Genomic DNA, 21,810 nt, shown 5'->3' with positions numbered 1-21,810 from the left:
AAGGACGGGGCCTAATCGGAGTGACTGACCTCTTCTCCAGTGGCTGGCCAGCATTTACGAGGCCAGCCAATGGAGAACAGGGGAGAAGAGGGGAGGGTTCAAGCCCCTCTTCTCCAAGTCATAAAATCTCCGACTTCCGGTTCTGCCTTTCGGCAGACCGGTAGCCCTCGACCTAAAAAGGAACCTCCGCTTCATGACCTATGGTCTCGAGCGAACATGAAAAAGTTTTTCTCTTCCGGATGTATGACTTTTTTTTTTTTTAATGTGCTCTTCTGTTTTGATTTAATTCCTGATGCACGTAGAGACTCGTTGGCCTAAAATATTGGGCCGTCGTTGCAAGTCGGGGCACCTTTGACTCCGTACAGGCACGCTGTGCAGGGGTTTGCATAGATCTGAGCTTGCTGCAGGCAATGATTCGTTTAATATTCCGGAAATCCACAGCGGCGCAGCAGACCATAAACCAGGCCCACAAACAGCCAAACACGGCCCACGCACTGATGTGTCGGACCAGCCCCTGGGCAATGCCTGCCTGATGGCCCCATGGGCCAGTCCAGCCCTGGTCACAGTCCAAGCAGGAGTGCAGGGAACTTCATGCCTGGACCAGCGAGAGCCCCACTCCAGATTTAAGGGGTTGAAGTGTCCAATGGACTCAAGAGCGGCCATCTTGCTCTAGGTGGAATGTGCTCTTCAGCTCCACGTCTGGGGCCTGGTGAACGTCTGACGTCATGGACCAATGCATGATGCTGCCTATCTGCTGATGGGTTAATTAGGAGGGAATAAATCTCTCTGGACAGACCACATATATCAGGAAGTTGTCTTGGCGGTCTAATGTCTCTAAACGTGCAAGATAGATCCAATGGTACATAGGGAACGAGGGACTTCGCAGCAGGATTGGATAGGTCGGGAAAAAACACGAAGGTACAGAAACACTTTAGTTTGTACAAAAGCCAAAAATAATCTTTGCAAGGGAGACTGGGCAAGTTCCCAGGGAAACATTACTACCAGGCAACACAGTGTATGGCTTAGGGGATACAGGGTCTTTGTGCTGCCCCCCCACACCCTCTTCTGGTAACCTTAATAGCCACTAATAATGCCCCTTTGCAGGCAGATGTTGACAGTTAGGTTTAAGTACACTATGAAGGTGAGAAGAAAGATCTTGCAATTTGGAAAAGACTAGACAATTTCTCGGAGGAAATTGCTTTCTTGCTGAGGAGAATGGGTGGGTTTGGGAAAGAGCTAAAATTTCTTTAGTCCCTCCCAAAGGTGGAGTCTGTTTGACTGGGATTCAAGCCAGTGACCGGCATGCTATGGCGCAAGCACACAGCCCACTACGCTATCTGACCTGTTAATTCTGATTGAAGGTTGGAAATGAAGGGGACTAGATGTGTGTTGAGTGGTGTCCCTAAAGACAGGGTTTTCACATCACTTACTGTGGAATTGGCGCAAGGGAAGAACAATCCAAGGCAGAAGACGCCGAGAAGAGGTCCTCCAACAATCCCAAAAATACTCAGCGCTGCCTGCGGGAATGAGAGAAAGAGAAGAGTTATAAAGCTTTGTACAGACCCAATGGTAAAGCGCAGAATAAGGTATCCATGCACTGTGAACAAAAAACATCAGCAAGGGAAGCCATGCAAACCATACGGAAGGTCAAACATCAACCACTAAGGCTGCTTTCACACACTGTCAAAACATGAAATGAAACTGGTTCCCCCTCATGCTCTTCCGAGGCAGGTCAGGTGAGCAATCCTGCAATGGCTCAAGTTAGCATCTGGATGCTCCGAATACGACTTCGATTCGAATCAATAAAGGGAGCGGGAGGTGTTCCTGGAGTGGAATCTGGATGCATACAGCATCTTCTGGTAAGGAGACTCTGGAGTGACTCTTTGGTAAGGGCCCCAAGGAGGGCGTGTTCGGATCAGAGACATCATGGTGCATCTTGAAGATGTTCTACAACCACCTGTGCAACAGGAGAGGAGCATCATGCTGTGCGCTTCACTCCTGCTGCAGTTGTGAAGGTCTGCATGTGTTTGTCATCTCAGAAAGCCTCATTCGACAAAAAGACTGTAGTGACAAGCTGTGGAATCACTACACGAGGAAGCACTCGTTGATGCATTGATAAGAAATAACCGGGCACATTCAACCCCAACTAAAGCCACTTCAAAACCTGTTTGACAACAGGATGCAGACCATGCGGATGCGAAGTGCAGGGACTCCCAAGGGCTGAAAGCTACCCATATCCACCACCTCTACCAAAACCCCCGGAGCAGCACAAAGTGCCTAAGAATGGGTGAAGAGCACAACTAACCAGAGCTCCACTGCTTCAGACCTAGAAACGTCAGTTACAATCCGACTCATCTGACTCAAAGCGGGAGACTCGCAACCCAGAGAGAATCATGCATCGCCGAACTGACACTAGCAGAAGAGCACCAGCCAAGGTTCTTGTCTCAAAGTCCAAACACAGGAGGAGCAGACACAAGAAACTATGGAGCCCTAAAAAAAAAAATCAATGTGCGACCTACCAGGAAGTGCTGGTAGAAATGAAAACCAAGGTGGAGCACTACAGAGCCTTTCGCAAAACCTTTAACTCAAACTACGCCGCCTTTGTCAGGAGCACACAATACGGACCCATAGGGGCCGGTTCACGAAGGATGTGCCAAGTCTACAATTGCAAACCCCGCTTAATAACCGAGTGTAGATTTACCAGTTTTTGTATTTCACAATCATTTCTAGGAATCGTCAAAGAAAGCTGCACCAGGAATAGGGTGCCAGGCGGATTCTGGCAAGGTCATGTGACAGTCCATTTGGAATGCCAGTCCTGCACTGCAGAGTTCTCCATAACAAGGTCATGTGACAGTCCATTTGGAATGCCAGTCCTGCACTGCAGAGTTCTCCATAACAAGGTCAAGTGACAGTCCATTTGGAATGCCAGTCCTGCACTGCAGAGTTCTCCATAACAAGGTCATGTGACAGTCCATTTGGAATGCCAGTCCTGCACTGCAGAGTTCTCCATAACAAGGTCATGTGACAGTCCATTTGGAATGCCAGTCCTGCACTGCAGAGTTCTCCATAACAAGGTCATGTGACAGTCCATTTGGAATCCCAGTCCTGCACTGCAGAGTTCTCCATAACAAAAAGGACTCCTCACAGGGAAAACAGAATCCACTGTGCAAATGCACATTTAGGGTTTTCCTACCAGGGGGGAGGGGAAATCTGTGTGGTGAAACCACTTATCCCGCCATCACCAGCTGGGGATGATTCATGGCCCTTCCCACCCTTGAAAGGGATTTACACCAGTATTGGGATGGAAGTGAAACCCAGCCCTTTCCAGGCTGGAAAGGGAAACCACAGGAGTTTATGAATGCCCACAAACATAGCTGTCTGTGGAGGTTTCCAGTGTTCCACAGCTAGCTACACCTTGGAATGCCAATTTCCAAGCCTTTAAATAGGATTTCGTGGTGGAGATCACCTATAAATGTGCTTACACTTGGCAGGAATCCCTTTCTGGATTCCCTGCTAGAATAAGTAAGACAAATGTATTTGTAAACTTACATTTGCGAAGGATGGCGAGCGGTTAGGACGTGTCTGCCCTTGACTCCGGCTTGCTGCCGCCCTTCGTCTGCCTGGGGGTCTTCCCAGATTGATGGTGTGGGAAGCCACCGATCCGCACGACAGGTGTGAGAAGGATCATGCCAGTGGGAGCGGCAAAATACGGTGCCCGGTGAGACTGGCCTGGATGTAATGGCGGCCGCCACGCACCACTCCGGCGTCACCCAGAAGAGTGTAACACCTCAGGCCCCGGACAGGGGTGCGCAGGCCGAGGCCGTATAGCAGAGCACATACAAGGCACGTCGACACAGATACTCGGTCCGTGCCGTCAGCCACGTGCGCTGACGTCACCCTTTATTAAGAACTCCCTGGTCCGCGCCCGGCCCAGGGAGGTGCATGCAAAACATTGTATGGTAGTGGCCGGGTGGCTCACTACATCCCATCCAACCTGTCAAAACGAAAATAAAACTGTTCGCACCATAACACAGCCAGTAACACATGGCCACGGCTGGGTAACATCACCCGTGTCCCTCATTCGGCATTATACATGTCCAGCTGCCTTCCACCGAGTCTTACCGCACAAAGTCCCGCAGCCTGGTGTTCGGCACTGGGTTGTTGCGGAAGTCATAACGATGATGTTGGCTACTTCTTTCTCCGCACTCTGCCCCTTCCTGAGAGCTGTCACCTCGAGGCACAGTTTCACTTGTCTCGGCCATCTCGAGCGGTCTTTCCAAGGTCGCTCCCATTGTCTGGCTTCTGCCCCCCGGCACTTCTGCGTCCTCCTCTCTCCACATTTTCACCTAGAGTTCCGTCACAGGCGCCCTCGGCCTGGGGACTTTCTTGAACCAGGAGACGTTGAGGGTTATGCATTGGTGTCCTTTTTCGGCCACTACTGCTAGTGACCCCTGGACCCGCACTACTCTCCACGGGTCAGGCTCAAACGGTGTGCGGAACTTAGACCCCGGGTGTTGATCTTTTCCCACCACATAATCCCCGACCTGAATGTCGGCCGGTCGGGCCCCTCTTTTCTGGCTAGCCCTATCATTGTTGTTTTTGCGGTGGGCCTGGGATTGTTCCACATCTATAACTGCCGGGGTCCATGATTCACTGCTGGGTATTCCATCCCTCACCGCTTTCTTCAGCAGGAGGTCATGGGGAGCGCATTTCGTTGTGCAATGTGGTGTTTGGTAGTAAGCTCTCAGGAACTGATGTAAACAGGTTTCTAGATTGACACCCTGCGCTACTCCGATCCGTAGGGCCTTGTTCAGTGTCCTCATAAACCTTTCGACGTCTCCATTGGCCTGCAGCCATAGTGGCGTTATTTTATGGTGTTGGATGCCATGTTGTCCGAGGAATTCCTGAAACTCTTGCCCTTGGAACGGCGGTCCATTATCTGTACGGATCTCCACCGGCAGCCCCAGCAATACAAATGTCTTTTCCAGGGCAAGCTGTAAACATTCAAATTCCGTCGATGCCACCAATAGCACTATCGGGAACTTCGAATGGCTGTCCACCAACAATGCCATTTGCCGGCCATCAGGGAAACTCCCAAAATCCAAACTAACTTGTTCCCATGGTGACACGCTGGGCCCTTCGGTGACAATTGGAGCTTCCGGGGGAGGAACAACCCCAGTTATGATGCATGCATGGCATCGCCGGACCATGTCTTCCACCATCCGACCTACACCCGGGAACCATACTTTTGTCCTCAGATGAGCTTTGGTCTTCTCGATTCCCTGGTTCGCTAACTCGATCGTGCCCTCTCTGAAAATGGCAGGTATTACGATCTGCGACCCCCACAGGATTATTCCGTTTCCTGCTGCGCTCAGCTCTCCTCGACACCTCCACATGCTCTCCCAGTATTCCTTCTCATCGGCCGACCTTCGCTGATTCCCACTAAGGAACCACTTCCATTGGTGATCTTGTAGCGTGCGGCCCACCCTTTGTAAGCACTCATCTTCGGCTGACGCCTGCCGGATGTCTTCCAATAGCAGCGCCTGTGGACGAGCATCTTCTAGCAACTTCTTCACGTAGATTTCAGCACCCTCGTCCACCTCCGGCCCTTGTGCTCACCTCGGAGCCAACGGATGCCTCGACAGATAATCGGCAGGGTTGCTTGCTCCTGGACGGTAGACCACCTCAAACTGATACTGCTGGATCTGGACGGCCAAACTTTCGATGCGCGGTGGTTCGCTTCGTGCAGTTCCCGCAAAAAGGGATACCAGCGGTTTGTGGTCAGTCACTATGGTGAAACGGTGGCCACAGAGGTATATGTGAAAATGTTGACACGCCCACCGGATGGCCAGTGCTTCCCTCTCAATGTGCGCGTATCTGGTCTCCACAGCCGTGAGCGCCTGACTGGCATAAGCAATGGGTACCCACTCATCTTGATCTGACCTCTGCAGAAGCACAGCTCCCAACTCTACAGGGCTGGCATCTACTATCACTTCCGTGGCTGCTCCCGGCTAAAAATATGCCACCGTGGCCCCTTTTAGTAGTGCTTTCTTCACATCAGCAAATGCTTGGGCCTCATTGTCCGTCTACTGCCAGGGAGTGTCTTTTTTTGTTAGTTGCCGCAAAGGTTCCGAAAGGGTGGCCAGTCGTGGAATGAATCGGCCGCAGTAGTTGGCCATCCCCAAGAAGCTTCTCACTTCCGACGGCGTCTGAGGGATGGCCACCGTTCTAATGGCTTCTACCTTGGAAGGATCCACCTGTAATCCTTTGGCCGAGAATCGGTATCCGAAAAATTCAACTTCCGTGGCATAGAATTCGCATTTTGCTTGATGCAGCATTAGGCCTTGTTCCACCAGACGCCTCAGAGTGGCTCTCAGCCTCACGTTTTGCTCCTCTAGTGACTTCGAGAAAACTAGGATATCATCGCTCACATTGATAACTCCCACCAAACCGGACAGTGCTTCTCTCACAGCCTCTTGGAATACTTCAGCCGCCGAGGACACCCCAAAGCTCAGTCTCTTGAAACGGCGCAGTCCTACATGGGTGGAGAATGTCGTTATGTACCTGCTTTCTTCCGCCAACATCAGTGATGGTATCCCGAGTTCAAGTCTACTTTCGAAAACCACTGCGCCCCTTGAAAAATCAGTCACAATCTCATCAATAGTTGGAGTGATGTGCCTCTCACGGCGAATGGCTTTGTTAGGCAGCCGCATATCCACGCACAGCCTGATGGCCCCAGTCTGCTTCGATTTGGGGGCTATCACCAAGGGGGACACCCACGGCGTGGGTCCTGGCACCTTTTTAATGACTCCTTCCCTGTCCAACCGATCAAACTCCGCTTCCACCAAGGGTCTGAGATGGAACGGTACCCTCCGGTGACGAAGCGCTACAGGCTGGACTGAGTCATCGATGTGAAGTTGGACCTCCACTCCTTTCAGGCATCCAAGTCCCCTGAACAGCTCGGGGAATTTCTCCAGGATTTGGTCCGCCTGGAATTGATGTATATGCCTCGCAAATGTCACTAGTCCTAGATCTTCAGCAGTGTGACAACTTAACAACGACCCTGCTCGGTCACAGGTAATATAGAACTGGGTGGCCGTGACTCTGTCTTTGTATTTTACTTCCGCGTCAACCACTCCTTGTAGCGGAATCGGAGTAACGCCTCCATATGTCAAAACCCAGGCTGCCGTCGGCATCAGACGGGCCTCGGCTTGAGTCTCTTGTACTGACCCGCATCCAGTACGTTAACTGGCGCCCCTGTGTCAATCAGCGCCCTTATGCAGGACTCTCTAATCCATACTTGGCAGTTAGGGGGTGGTCTCTTGGCGGCGTTCACTCCTAGGATGTGGGAAATCGCGAACACATCGTCCTGTCACTGTCGTTGACGACTGCTGCCCCCTACTGTCCACCTCTCCTTCTTCCTACACTTTCTTGGCTGACTTGGTGGGCCTCGACACCTGAGGTCTCTTGTCGCCCTGTAATTTACCCCTCTGGCATACTTTAGCGAAGTGTCCATACTTGTTTCAATTCAGACACTGCTTCGCTTGTGCAGGGCATACCCTTGGAGCGTGCGCCTCCATGCCGCAGTTTCGGCACTCGCGCCTCCGGCGCCTCTCCTCCGTCTTGGCCCCATTTACGGTCCCACGGCCATACGCCTTCTTCAGCGCCTCAACCCTTTCTTCCTTGATAGGAGTAGGATATACTGGCTGACTCCCACACGATTTCTTCGCAAGCGCCATCTCCATTTCACCTGCGCTTGCGTCCACCAGCTCATGTGACCTTCCCAGTACCAGTATTTCTTCCAACGTGATCCCCGGCTGGCGGCGAATCAGCTTGCGCAGTTCCGGCGACTTGCATCCTGCGATCAGTTGGGCCCTCGTCTCGAAGGCTCGATTGACCCCACTACAGGTGCTGACTAGCTTTCTTAATCTTGCATAGTACATTTCGATCGACTCTTCCACCCCCGTTGTTTGGCTTGGCGTAACTTGAAATGTTCAAAAATCGGGGTTTACTTGCGGATCAAAGTACCGGTTTAAAGCCTGCACCGCTTTATCATAATCTCCCTTGTCTCCGTTATCAGGCAGATCCTGGAACAGCTCATATAGTTCATCGCCCCCCATTAGTAGCATCAACAACCTCTTCACCGTGTCGTTCGTCTCTCGGGTAGCAACAAAATAGTTTTCCAACTGCCCCAGCCATTTTTTCCATCGCGGTGTGGCTGTCGCGGGGTCTGCCAGCTGACTAAATTCCAGGAGAGCTTTTCCGGCCGCGCAGCTCGGCCGCCCTCCAGCCGCCCCCGCTGCAGCCGGTCTTTCTGGTGAATCAGGAATGGCTGACTCGGTTCACACCCTACGCTTCTTCTCTCAGTGGGATGCCCCTATCGCCCACCTGGCTTCAGCCACTTGCTTGCTTACACGGCCAGCCCACGCGTCAGCCAGGTGGTCGCTCGCAGAGTCTGACCCCGCCTCGTCGCCAATGAAATACCTCAGGCCCCGGACAGGGGTGCGCAGGCCGAGGCCGTATAGCAGAGCACATATTAGGCACGTCCACACAGATACACGGTCGGTGCCGTCAGCCACGTGCGCTGACGTCACCCTTTATTAAGTACTCCCTGGTCTGCGCCCGGCCCAGGGAGGTGCATGCAAAACATTTTATGGTAGTGGCTGGGTGGCTCACCACAAAGAGGTCACCCATTAGCATAGCGAGCAAGAAAGCTGAATACCCCGGCTGGTGAAGCTGCCGTACCCGAAATACTGCTGGGAAGAGTAACGCTTCTGGCCTCTCCAGGAGAGACAGGTGAGGAGAGAGGGCGAATGGAGCCTGGGAGCGGCAGCATCCCCGAGAGGTAGGCGCCGCATCTGGCACAGAGGGAGTGAGTGGCACCGGGAGGGGCTGCAACTGGGCCCAGCCTGCATTTGGAGTGCAGCGATCCCCGGGGAGCTGTGCTCCAATGAGCATAGGCTGAAGCAGAGGCCGGGGGCCTGGGAGCTCATCGAAGATATGAAGGGGGGGAAGAGAACTGATGACGCCACGCCCGCGTCTCGAAGCGCGCTTCGGGCTCCCCACAGGCCCAACACATCTGAGCCTAGCTGGAGGAAACTCCTGAAGGCTAAAAGTGCCCACACAGGGAACATCTGGGCCTGCCCGATAATCAGCCGAAGTTCAACGTCGTCAACCAGGAGTAAGGGCGGAGGAAGAGAGTGACAGGCCCCAGCTCCAGATACACCCTTGTCTCCAGTGAGCAAGCGACCCATTTGAAAATAGTTCAGCGTCCCCTGGGGGACAACTGGGGCGGGGCAGGCAGAAGCCTGCATCCTTGGGAAGAGTGGAGGAGATTTGGCACTGAAGGAGCAATAAATCAGAGCAGCCTGCTGGTAGCCGAACCGGAGAGCATCCGGGGTGACGCAAGCGCCACTGGCCCTAACTAGGCGACAGTTCAAAGGGAAGATGGGCCCCAAAGTAGCAGAGGTTAAAGGTAGATTCCTGACATACTATGTCCATATTGGAGGTCACGACCTGGTAGTGGGATCTCTATACGCACCAAAGCCAGGCCAGGAGCGGTTCCTTCGGACAGTAGTCTCAGAGGTGATGACCACACAGGACCGCATGACTCTGGTGGGGGGAGATTTGAACCTCATTTTCGACACCGATAAGGATAGGTCTGGTTCTAGGACTGATCAGGCCGGGGCCTTGTCAAAGGGAGGATGCAAGTGGCTACAGGAGATGGGGTTACTGGACCTCTGGAGGGAGGCCCATCCACAATCTACCCAAAACACATTCTACTCGCATGCCCACAAAACTTATGCACGACTTGATTATTTACTAGGGACCAGGGAGGCCCATCGTATCATGAGGGACATATAGATAGACCCGGAGGCATTAACCGACCATAACGCAGTGAGCCTCACACTGGAAGTCCCACCGCAGAAGCACCAACATGGGAACTGGCGCCTTAGGGAGACCCTGCTCCACAGGCCTGCTGTAGTACAACAGCTCACAGTCGCTATAAGCAATCATTTCGAACAGAATGACACACCTGATAATCCAATTTCCGCAATCTGGGAGGCTATGAAGGCTGTGGTTCGGGGGAGGGGGGGTGTAACAAATAGCGATAGCAGCCGACATCAAAGCACATGGAGAGAAACGGGACCAATTGACGGTCCAAGTCAGGGAACTGGAACGAATACGCATATGCATGGGGGCTCCCAGAATCTGGCACCAACTATGCACAGTGCGGGCTCAATTAGCAGGGCTAAATCTTGACAGGGTGGAATACACGGCCCTATGCCTAAAACACTCCTTCTATATAGGGGGAGCGGGGGGACACAATTCAGGGTGACTACTAGCCAATAAGCTGCACACAAATGTTCAATCCCTGAAGTCCCAAGCGGGAGGAGAGATAGTGGGTGGTGAACAAAAAGAGAATGAGTTTTCGGAATTTCTATGCAGAATTATATGAGAGTCAAGAGTTAGCAGCGCAGCACAGGCACTTATTTGAAAGGGACGACTACCCCATGTTTAGACAATGCCCAAGCAACTTTGCTAGATGCCCCCATCAGGGTTGAGGAGGTTATCTCCACATTCTCATGCCTCAAACCCTTCACATCCCCAGGCTCGGGTGTCCTAACTAAAGACAGCTGATGGGTGCAGGGGTCCCTATTGATGGGAGTAGGGGTCCCTATTATACTTGGGGATTCAGCTCGCCCCTTCAGCAGCTCAAACTACTGCGACAAACTACAACACACTCCTATGGCAAATTAAAGGCAAGCTGCACAGTTGGAAGAAACATAACCTCTCTGTTTCAGGGTGAATTGCAGACATTAAAAGGGCCATACTACCGAAGATTTTATATCTTTTCCAGACATTTCCGGTTTCCCCTTCCCAGGGGGTGCTCCCTACGCTACAGAACAAGCTTCATAGGTTTGTAAGGCATGGGGCAAGACCTAGCATGAGGAAGAGCTTGAGCTACCTGGGGCCAGATGAAGGGGGGTTGGGCATCCCAGATTTGAAGAGATATTTCCAGGCAGCTCAGATGAGATACCTAGTGGAATTGAATAGGGAGGAGTCTGAAAAACATTGGTTATTTTAGGATAGGGCAATTGCAAGGCTTCTCCTCTGGAAGGTGCCGTTCTTAAAAGAGCAGACAGGCCGCGGAGCCTCATGGGCTCCCCCATTACCAAGACGGTCGTTAAAGTCTGCGACTCTGTGGCGGGCCGAAGGGAGCTCACTACGTTCCGACCCCCATTACACCGCTATTCAGGAACGGCGATTTTACCCCAGGCTTACTTGGGAAGGGGGTGGGGGGGCATTTGCAGTCTGGCATCTGACACCATGCCGTGCCGCAGGCAACATGTTAGATGAGACGGGGATCCTCACCTTCACACAAATACGTCAACAGTACAACCTGCCGGAAGCTGAAAGACTCCGATACCTCCAGGTGCGTCACTGGCTATTGCACCCCACCAATTTCCCCACTGTTAGCAGACGCCTCACCAAGTATGAGAAATGGCTAGTCACCAAGTCTACAGCTAACCGGCTGATCTCTGAACTTTATGTCCTACTGGGCCATCCCGCCCCCACTGCCTACACCCAGTCAACGTAGGTGGGCAAAGGAACTCGGAAGGGAGCTATCTCCTAAAGACTGGGGGGAGGTATGGGAGGTATACTATAGAGTCCGAAACACTGTGCAGAACACAGCTACTATTGAGACAGCCACTAAAATAGCAACATACTGACTTGGCGTGGATGCGGTTTGCCAGGCACGCTTCTACACATACTTTGGGAATGCCCGAAGATTGCGGCATACTGGACCCAGATCCAGGATGAAATAGACACACACTTTGACACTCAGATCCCCAGTTTCCGGCCTGTGCGGTCCTGAGTTTACCCAATCCATTGAACTTCCCACTTAAATCTTGAAAAGGAGGGCAGATGGGGTTAGCACTCACGGCAGCGCTCCAGAACATTCTCACGCACTGGGGGTCTGCTATTACTCCTACACATCTAGGTTGGCTCCACAGCATATGGTACAAACACTAGGGATGAAAAGGATCTCCGCTACCCTCAAAACATCTAAGGCTTTGTTCTGTGAAACATGGCACCCATTTCTCAGTCTCCTAACCATTGAATTCAGATAACTTACCTATAGTAAATACCTGCGCATTCTTCGGCTTTCTGAAATGGAGTAGCTTATACCACAACCACAGTGGGGGAGACATAGCTACATCTTCCTACAATACCAAGGTCAAACACCTTTGCACCGAGTACTGGGGGGATTGTGGGAGAGGAGGGGGAAGGTCTGCGTTTTGTTTCTTTTTCTTATTTTTGTGTAAAGATAAGAGGTAAAATCCACATGTTAAGTAAGAAAACACTTGCAATGGATACTTGCATACAGTATATGAATGCTGGGTACGATTGTTTAAATGCTGCATCTCACTGTCTCAGATGCTTGTGAATAAAAAGATTTAAAGCATAAATGCCTTTACAAATTGCTCAGCTTTTATCGGAGTAATTTTTCCATCTGACTTGTATTTTGTAAATGAAAAAGATCTCTGACCTACTGGTCAGAGTCACTGCTCCCCCCTCGCGCAGCTCTGCCATTAAGGCACTGCCCTTAGTGCCTTCTTGTGATCCAGCTAGGTGTTCGGGGCTCTCCTCCACCCGCAGGCTCCTGCCTGCGCCTCATACCTGGTGGTCTAGTGGAAGCGCCTGCTCTTCTGCTAGTCCACTCTGTGTGTGTCATTCTCTTTCTGATTTTTCCCCTTTCTGTCTTTTTTCAGTTTTTTTGCCTGTTTTTGCCTTTTTCCGTCTTTCTTTCTGTTTTGCCTTACTGTTTTGCGTTGCCTTTTCACTGTCACTGCTGCCCCTGCAGCCCTCCACCCTAGCATGTTCCCACCTCCCAACTGCGTACCCTCCCCCCTGAGGCCTATTTAATGGCGGCCGCGCCGCTGGCATGCCGAAGGCGTGCCAAAGGCAAGCATGTCTGCGCCCATCCGCGACTCGACCGCGACCAACACTAGGGACCGTGGTCCCCCGGCCCCCCGCTGCTACGACTTCACCACCCTCCAGGCACTCAACCCTGAACACAACAACTGCCAGCTCTCGACGCGGACCAACACCCAAGGCCCGTTCTTCTCCCGACACTGCCGCCGCACATTCACCAACCTCCAGACCTGCCGCACCTTCACCCACCACCAACCCACCAGACACCACCGTACACAAGCCCCAGAGCTGCATCCTACTCAGTGTACGCTCCCTGCACAGACACGCTTTAGAAATCTGGGACCTCTTCAACTCTCACCCGCCCGACATCACCTTCGTCACAGAGACTTGGACCAATGCCAGCTCAGATCCAAACATCGCAACCGCCATCCCCGACACATACAAAATCCTGAAAAAGGACCGCCCTAACCACCTGTGTGGAGGCCTTGTCATCGTCCACAAAAACTCCCTCTAACAACCACCTGTGCGGACGATGACTCGCCCCTCAAGGAACACATCAACTTCCCGATCCAGCCAAACCCTAGAACAACGCTCTGCGGAACACTTGCCTACAGATCACCCGGGCCCGCACCCCTTTCACCAACGTCATCGCAAACTGCATCGTTCTCCACGCCCTTGCCTCCACGGACAACATACTGCTCAGAGACCGGAACTTCCACCTAAACAACATCAACAATCCCAACACCAACGCCCTCCTGGAGAACCTCACCAACATGGACTGAAACAACTTGTCTCCAACCCCACCCACTCAGCAGGACACACACTTGACCCCATCTTTGCCGGAGGAAACAACATTCGCCACACCACGGAGCCGCTCTGGACAGACCACCACTGCATCCATTTCTCCTTATCGAAACCCTCCGCACACAAGCGCACGCCTGCCTCCCATGCAGCAACTGGAACAAAGTCTCTAAAGAACTCCTCACCTCCACCTTCAGTTGTACTCCTCCCCCCACTACGACAGACGCCAACACAGCAGTGAGCAACCTCCAGCAATGGATCGCCAACTGCGCCAACACTCTTGCCCCCCTCCAGAACACCTCGAGAGAACAACACAAAAGCCACCTGGTTCACCACAGACCTCCGAGAATCCAAGAGCTCTTGCCGACGAGTGGAGAAAACGTGGAGAAACAGCAAAACCCCGGAAGCACGCTTCGCTTACAAGGCGGCCACCACGGCACACCACCAACTTATCAAATCAACGAAGAGAAACGTCATCCAAGACCGAATCCTCTCCAACTCCCACAACTCCAAGGAACTTTTCGCCATCATAAAAGAATTTGCTAGACCCAACGAACAAGTTACTTACCTTCGGTAACGATGTATCTGTAAGAAACATTAGTTAGTTAGATTCCTCACCTTAGAATATCCCCAGGCGTCAGACTGGATCCGGAAGATTTTTCGTCAGCAATACCCCTTGCGCGTCGCTAGGCGCCGTCTGCGGCTCCGCGTCCGTCGTCGGCGTCGTGCGCCGGAATGACGTCGGAGTACTTAAGACGCCGCCCTCGCGCGCTGACGTCAGTTCTTGTACATAGCTTTCCGCGCCAGGAACGCAGAGCCATGCAAAGACCGACACTGGTGCCAAAAATAAAATCTAGGGGCCTGAAAAGGATAACCTTAACCCTAGATGTCAGTTCGCAGAACGGGGAGGATGGGTGGGTCGGTGAGGAATCTAACTAACTAATGTTTCTTACAGATACATCGTTACCGAAGGTAAGTAACTTGTTCATCTGAAAGAAACACGTTAGTTAGATTCCTCACCTTAGAATAGATACCCAAGCAATACCATCCCCGGTGGTGTGTCTGCGAACCAAGATCACACCAGAAAGTCCTGGAGGACAGAACGGCCAAAGAAGCCATCCCTCCGGACTTGGCTGTCAAGGCAATAATGCCTGGCAAACGTGTGTAGCGAAGCCCACGTTGCCGCCTGACAGATGTCCTGCAAAGGGACACCCCGTCCCAAAGCAGTGGTAGCCGCCGTGGCCCGAGTAGAATGGGCGCGCAGCCCAACAGGAGGGTCCTTTTTTGCCAAGGAGTAACAAATTTTGATGCACAAAACGACCCACCAAGAGATGGTCCGTTTGTGCACAGCTTTCCCCTTCTTAGCACCCACGTATCCAACGAAAAGTTGGTCGTCCACCCGGAACTGCTTTGTGCGGTCCAGATAAAAGGAGAGCGCACGTTTTGGGTCCAGACGGTGGAGCCTCTCTTCCTCTTTGGAAGGATGCGGAGGCGGAAAGAAGGTGGGCAAGGTGACAGACTGCCCAAGATGAAATGGAGTCACCACTTTCGGAAGAAAGGAGGGACGAGGGCGAAGGACAACCTTGTCCGGATGAACAGAGAGAAAGGGAGGCTTTGAAGATAAAGCCTGGAGCTCACACACCCCTCTAGCCGAGGTGATGGCTACCAGAAAAGCAGTCTTAAGCGTCAGCAGATGAAGAGGACAATTATGAAGAGGCTCAAAGGGAGCACACATTAGAAATGTGAGAACAAGATTCAAGTCCCACTGAGGCATTACAAAAGGGACAGGAGGGAACGTGTGAGTAATGCCTTTTAGAAAGCGTGTAACTACAGGGGACTTGAAAAGAGAAGGCTGATCAGGAAGCCGCAAGAAGGCAGAGATGGCAGCAAGATAACCTTTCAGGGTGCCCAGGTGCAGAGCCCTGCCGGGCCAAAGAAAGAGGAAACAGTAGAACCTCAGAAAGAGGGGCGGAAAGGGGATCCACAGCCTTTGCTGTGCACCATGCCACAAATTTGTTCCACCGGCAGGCGTATACCGTCTTTGTGGAGGGACGCCTGGCTGCCAGAATGATATCACAGACTTAAGGAGGCAAGTCAAATGGCATCAACTGCCGCCGCTCAATCTCCACGCATGGAGGTGGAGGCTGGACAGGTTCGGGTGGAGGACCGTCCCCTGCTGCTGCGACAGAAGATCCTCCCGAAGGGGCATACGTATCGGAGGATCGGTCAACATACTGAGTAGCTCGGGATACCAGTACCTTCGTGCCCAATCCGGAGCCACCAAGATGACTTGGGCCCGGTCGTGCCTGATCTTCTTCAGCACTCTGGGCAGAAGTGGTATAGGCGGAAAGGCATACAATAGACCGCAACTCCACTCGTGACGAAAAGCGTCGCCGAGCGAGTGCCGCCTTGGAAATTCCAACGCGCAGAACTGCTGACATTGCGCGTTCTCTTCGGTGGCGAATAGATCTAACCAAGGCTCTCCCCACTGCTGAAAGAGACCTTGCGCCACTTCGGAGTTCAGACGCCATTCGTGATCCATCATGCACCGGCGGCTGAGTTCATCTACTCTGGCGTTCAGAGAGCCCGCCAGATGTTGAACCACTAGGGTGACGCCCTGGTGTTCCAGCCACGTCCAGAGGCGCAGAGCCTCCTGACAAAGGGTCCACGACCCCACCCCACCCTGTTTGTTGCAATACCACATGGCGGTGGTGTTGTCCGTGAACACCTGCACGACACTTCCCCTGACAGAGGGAAGGAAGGCTTTCAGTGCAAGTCGGATCGCTCTCAACTCCAACAGGTTGATGTGGAGACGAGACTCCGCCGGAGACCAGAGGCCTCTGATCTCCGCCTCTCCCATATGGCCACCCCATCCCAGGAGGGACGCATCCGTCACTACGACATGCTCCGGTTGGCGAAGGGAGAGGCTCTTGCCCTTGACCCAATCGCGGTCCGTGAGCCACCACTGCAACTGCTGTGCAGTGCCCTCCGAGATCAAGACATGGTCGGACAGGTTGTCGTGATGCTGGGCCCACTGAAACTTCAGGTCCCACTGCAGAGCCCGCATGCGCCGCCTGGCGTGATGCACTAGTAGGAAGCAGGAGGCCATCAGCCCCAGAAGCCGCAACACTAGCCTGACCGAAACCCAGGATAGAGGCCGAAAGATGGGAATCAGGGCCTGAATATCCCGGACCCGCTGTTCCGGCGGATAGACCCGGAACTGCGCCGAATCGAGAACCGCTCCGATGAAGAGGAGCTTCTGAGAGGGACTCAGGTGTGACTTCGGCACGTTGATGGAAAATCCCAGCAAATGCAGGAGATCCGCCGTAGTCTGTAGGTGGGAGACGACTGCCTGGGGCGAGCCCGCCTTCAACAACCAGTCGTCGAGATAGGGGAAGACTGGAACCCCTGATCTGCGCAGATGAGCTGCGACCACCGCCATCACTTTCGTGAACACCCGAGGGGCACTAGTGAGGCCGAAGGGGAGCACGGTAAACTGAAAGTGCTCTTGACCCACCGTGAACCGCAGGTAACGCCGGTGGGCCGGCAGGACGGGGATGTGGAAATATGCGTCCTGCAAGTCCAACGCTACCATCCAGTCTCCCGGGTCTAGGGCAGCTAGAACCTGAGCCAAAGTTAACATCTTGAACCTTTCCTTCCGGAGGAAGGCATTGACGTTACGGAGGTCCAAGATAGGGCGTAGGCCCCCTTTGCCCTTCGTGGGAACCAGAAAGTAGTGGGAATAACAACCACGACCTACTTCTGGGCTCGGAACGCGCTCGACGGCCCCCTTGGCCAAGAAGGCCTAAACTTCCTCGTGGAGAAGATTCAAATGATCCCCCGAGATACGGTGGTGCTGCGGTGGCATGGCTGGAGGGGTCGTCTCGAAGGGGAGGGAGTAGCCCCTTCGGACGATTTGCAGCACCCACCTGTCCGATGTGATGGACCGCCAGTGGAGCAGGTGATGGCGAACTCTGCCGCCCACTGGCGTGGAATGGGCCTGAAAGCTCGGACTAGGAAGGCTTTGAGGCGGATGCTGCCGGGGTGGATGTGGGCTGACCGCGTCGTCCTCCAGAACCGCCTCGGAGGAAACCACGTCCGCGACCGCGCGCAGGTTGGTTCTGCGGCTGGTGGCTAGGCGTACGTGAGGAGGCACCCCTTCCTTGGCCACGAAAGGGGCGAAAGGCGGAAGTTTGAGACCGCGGGGCCGAGAGGCCCAAGGACTTGGCCGTAGCCCGGGAGTCCTTAAAGCGATTCAGTGCACTGTCCGCTTTCTTGCCAAAAAGGCGAAAGCCATCAAAGGGCATGCCCATGAGAGTGCTCTGGACATCGCCCGAAAAGGACGTGGACCGCAGCCTGGCGTGACGTCTAAGCGCCACTGTGGTAGAAATCGCCCTACCCAGCGAGTCCGTAGTGTCAAGCCCACATCGGATAGCATGTCGCGCTGCATCCCTCCCATCGGCCAGAGCCTGGGTAAGTCGTGTCTGGACCTCCTCCGGACACAGGGGCAGCACGTCCTCCACCGTATCCCACAGAGAGTGGGAATAACGGTCCAAGAGACAGGCGGTGTTCAAAGACCGCAGGCCCAAACTAAGGGAGGAGAACAGCTTTTTGCCGAACTGTTCCAGTCTCTTGGAATCCCGGTCCGGCGGAGCGGTCGGGAAGGAGGATTGGGAGGTAGAGGCCTGGATAACCAGGCTCTCGGGGGTAGGGTGTTGGGACAGAAAACTGGGGTCGCCCGGAGCAGGGCGATGGCGCCTGGCAACGTTCCTGTCCACAGGAGGAACTGTGGAGGGCTTGGACCAGGTGCCCTGCAGAACGTCAATGAGGGCCTCATTGAATTGCAGCAGAGGCTCAGTGGAGCTTGCTGCAGACTGAAGCACCTCAGTGAGGACGTTAGTCCTCACAGCCACGGCAGGTAGCTCGAGCCCAAGGGCTGCGGCCGCCTTGCGCAGCACCACAGAGAAAGCAGCACCCTCCTCCGAAGCCACAGTCGGAGGAGAGATGAATCCAGTGTCTGGAGAGGTATCCAGACCACTGGTCTCCCCCAGTTCATCTGCCCAGTCCTGTGACAGTTGAGCCTGAACGGCCAGAGGATCCTCGGATCCCTCCCATTCGCCCCATCATCCAATTCCTGGTATGCAGGAGGAAGGATCGGAGCCGGGCGATAGACATAATGTGTCTCCAGCGGTGCCGAACGCGGCGTCCATCGACGCCGTAACGGCGCCGGGCCCGGAGCGAGGCTGAACTGGGGCTCGACGCCGAGCGGAGCCGGCGTCGGAGGTGGTACCGGTGTCGACGCCGGCGGAGGAGGCGTGACTAGGTCGACCGGCGTCGGCGGGGACTCGGGAACGGGTCCCTCGGGCACTTGCGGCGTCGAGGCCTGAGCCGTCGACGGCGCCGGGGCCGGAGCCTCCGGCAGGCAAGGTTGCCCAGTCGGGTCCGCGGGGCCCGAAGGCGCGCCAGCGGGCGTCGACGGCGGAGCCAGGTTCCTCATGGCCGAGAGGAAGGCACTGACTTCCGCCGGCGTCGCGTCAGTTCCAGGGACCGGTGGGTATGGGGACTTGCGCGGCGCCTGCGGCTCCGCTGGAGCTGCGGGGGTGGAACCACCCTGACCCTCGGCCGAGTCGCGCGACCGGCGAGGGGAGTCCGAAGAGCGGTGTCGCCTCTTGGACTTCTTGGAGTGCTTCGACTTACCCGAAGACTTGGAGCCAGACGATCGATGATGACGTCGGCTGCGGCTCTGCGACCGATCCTTGGACCTCCTCCTGGACCGGGATCGAGAGGGGCGCGGAGCCGAGTGGCGAAGCTCGAGAAGCTTACGGGACCGCTCCCATCTAGCCTTCGAGGTCAGGGCCTTGCAGTCCGAACACGACTCCGCGTCGTGGTCGAGGCCCAAGCAGTAAAGGCACCGGCGGTGATGGTCCGTAACCAACATCAAGCGGTTGCAGTCAGCACAGGCTTTAAAACCAGGCATCCTACCGGAGTCGAGACAAGATCAAAAAGGATCGAAAAAAGTTAGTCAAAAAGTGACTAAAGGGGTAGCTCTCCCGGATCTGCGCTTACTGGCGTGGAAAAAAGAAGAACAAGAACTGACGTCAGCGCGCGAGGGCGGCGTCTAAGTACTCCGACGACGTCATTCCGGCGCACGACGCCGACGACGGACGCGGAGCCGCAGACGACGCCTAGCGACGCGCAAGGGGTATTGCTGACGAAAAATCTTCCGGATCCAGTCTGACGCCTGGGGATATTCTAAGGTGAGGAATCTAACTAACGTGTTTCTTTCAGATAGTGAAACTACCAACCTCCCTCCCTCCCAAGACCTCTGCAACAGACTCAGCTCCTTCTTCCACCTCAAGATGAGGAGGCTCTATGAGAACCTTGAGGACCACATCACCGCCTCAAACCTCCCCCCTCCGCCCCCCCAGCTACGCCATCCAACAGACCCTCCTAACCTGGACCCCTCTGACAACAGAAGACACCGCTAAGACCATGATAAGCATCCACTCCTGGGCACCTACTGACCCATGCCCACCACACATCTTTCACAGGGCCCATCGCACCAAAACTATGCCAAATTATCAACTGCTCCTTCGAGACCGCCACATTCCCAGACGACTGGAAACACGCCGAAGTCAAACCCCTCCATAAGAAGCCCTCCGCAGACCATACGGATCTCAAGAATTTCAGGCCCATTTCACTACTCCCTTTTGCCGCCAAAGTCACAGAGAAAGCTGTCAATACCCAGCTAGCACACTTCACAGAAACCAACAACGTCCTAGACACCTCTCAATCTGGTTTCCACAGTAACCACAGCACCGAGACCCCTCTCATAGCCGACACCGACGACATCCAGGCCCACCTCGTCCAAGGTTACACAGCACCACTCATCCTCTTGGACCTTTAAGCAGCTTTCGACACAGTTTCCCACCGCACACTAGCCACCAGACTCCACGACGCTGGCATCCAGGGAACAGCTCTAGACTGGATTCGATCTTTCCTCTCAGGCAGAACACAAAGAATAAAAGAATAAGACTCCCACCCTTCCTCTGCAAACCAACCGAAATCAGATGTGGACTACCCCAGGGATCCTCCCTCAGCCCCACGCTCTTCAAAGTCTACTTGGCCTCCCTTGCAACCATTGTCAGCAAACACGGACAATGTAGTCTCATACGCCAACGATATCCAGCTCATCCTCTCCTTCACAAAGTAACCAGTCCCAGTTTCAAAGAAGGGATGAAAAATGTCGCAACCTGGAAGAGCAGCAGCTGCCTGAAGCTCAAATCGGTGAAAACAGAAGTCCTCATCCTCGTCTCCATCCCCTTCGCATGGGACAACACCTGGTGACCCTCTGCCCTTGGAAACCCACCCAAACGGACCACGCACGCATCATACCCGACTTCACTCACCATGAACCACCAGATCAACAGTGTGTCCTCCACTTGCTTCAACACCCTCCGCATTCTTCACAAAACCTTCAAATGGATTCCCCTCGACGCTAGAAAGACCGTCACCAACTCACTCATCACTAGCAGACTGCACTACGGAAACACCCTCTATGCCGGAATCAACAAAAAACTTCTCCGCAAACTCCAGACCGTCCAGAACGCCGCAGTCAGACTTATCCTCGACGTCCCACGACATGACCACATCACCCAACACCTCCGAAAAACTTCACTTTCCTATCAAAAAAAGAATAACCTTTAAACTGCTCACACATGCCTACAAAGCCCTCCACAGCACCTGACCCCAATACCTCAAAGACCGAATCTCCTTCCACACCCCAGAGAGACACCTCCGCTCTGCCGACCTAGCCCTAGCCACGGTACCCCGCATCCACAGGGCCAGAGCAGGTGGCAGATCCTTTGCCTACCTGGCGTCCATGACCTGGAATGAACACCGCCTCTGCATGCAACGAAGCCCGACACTGCACCAATTCAGAAAGGACCTCAAGACCTGGCTTTTCGAATGATCTACGGAGCTGCTCGCACCCACCCCCAGCACCTTGAGACCCTTACGGGTGAGTAGTGCACTTCAAAACCCCTAATTGAAGGTAACAGTCACTGC

The 21,810-nt window shown here is 54.1% G+C and overlaps 1 protein-coding gene across 5 annotated transcripts in view; it reads right to left on the bottom strand.

The window, feature by feature from the left end:
- The window catches only part of SLC5A6 (solute carrier family 5 member 6), a 318,876-nt gene that overhangs the window by 44,435 nt on the left and 252,631 nt on the right, over positions 1–21,810 (bottom strand). For all 5 annotated transcript variants that reach the window (XM_085613195.1, XM_085613191.1, XM_085613193.1 and 2 more), the window contains one exon: positions 1,431–1,517. In XM_085613195.1, coding sequence (XP_085469321.1) covers positions 1,431–1,517 — 87 coding nt within the window. The remainder of the gene's footprint in view (positions 1–1,430; positions 1,518–21,810) is intronic.

The sequence above is a fragment of the Triturus cristatus genome, chromosome 6 (genome assembly GCF_964204655.1).
Source record: "Triturus cristatus chromosome 6, aTriCri1.1, whole genome shotgun sequence".
NCBI lineage: Eukaryota > Metazoa > Chordata > Amphibia > Caudata > Salamandridae > Triturus > Triturus cristatus.
Note: the sequence above shows the minus strand (reverse complement) of the source record. Positions and strands in the feature narration are given on the sequence as shown.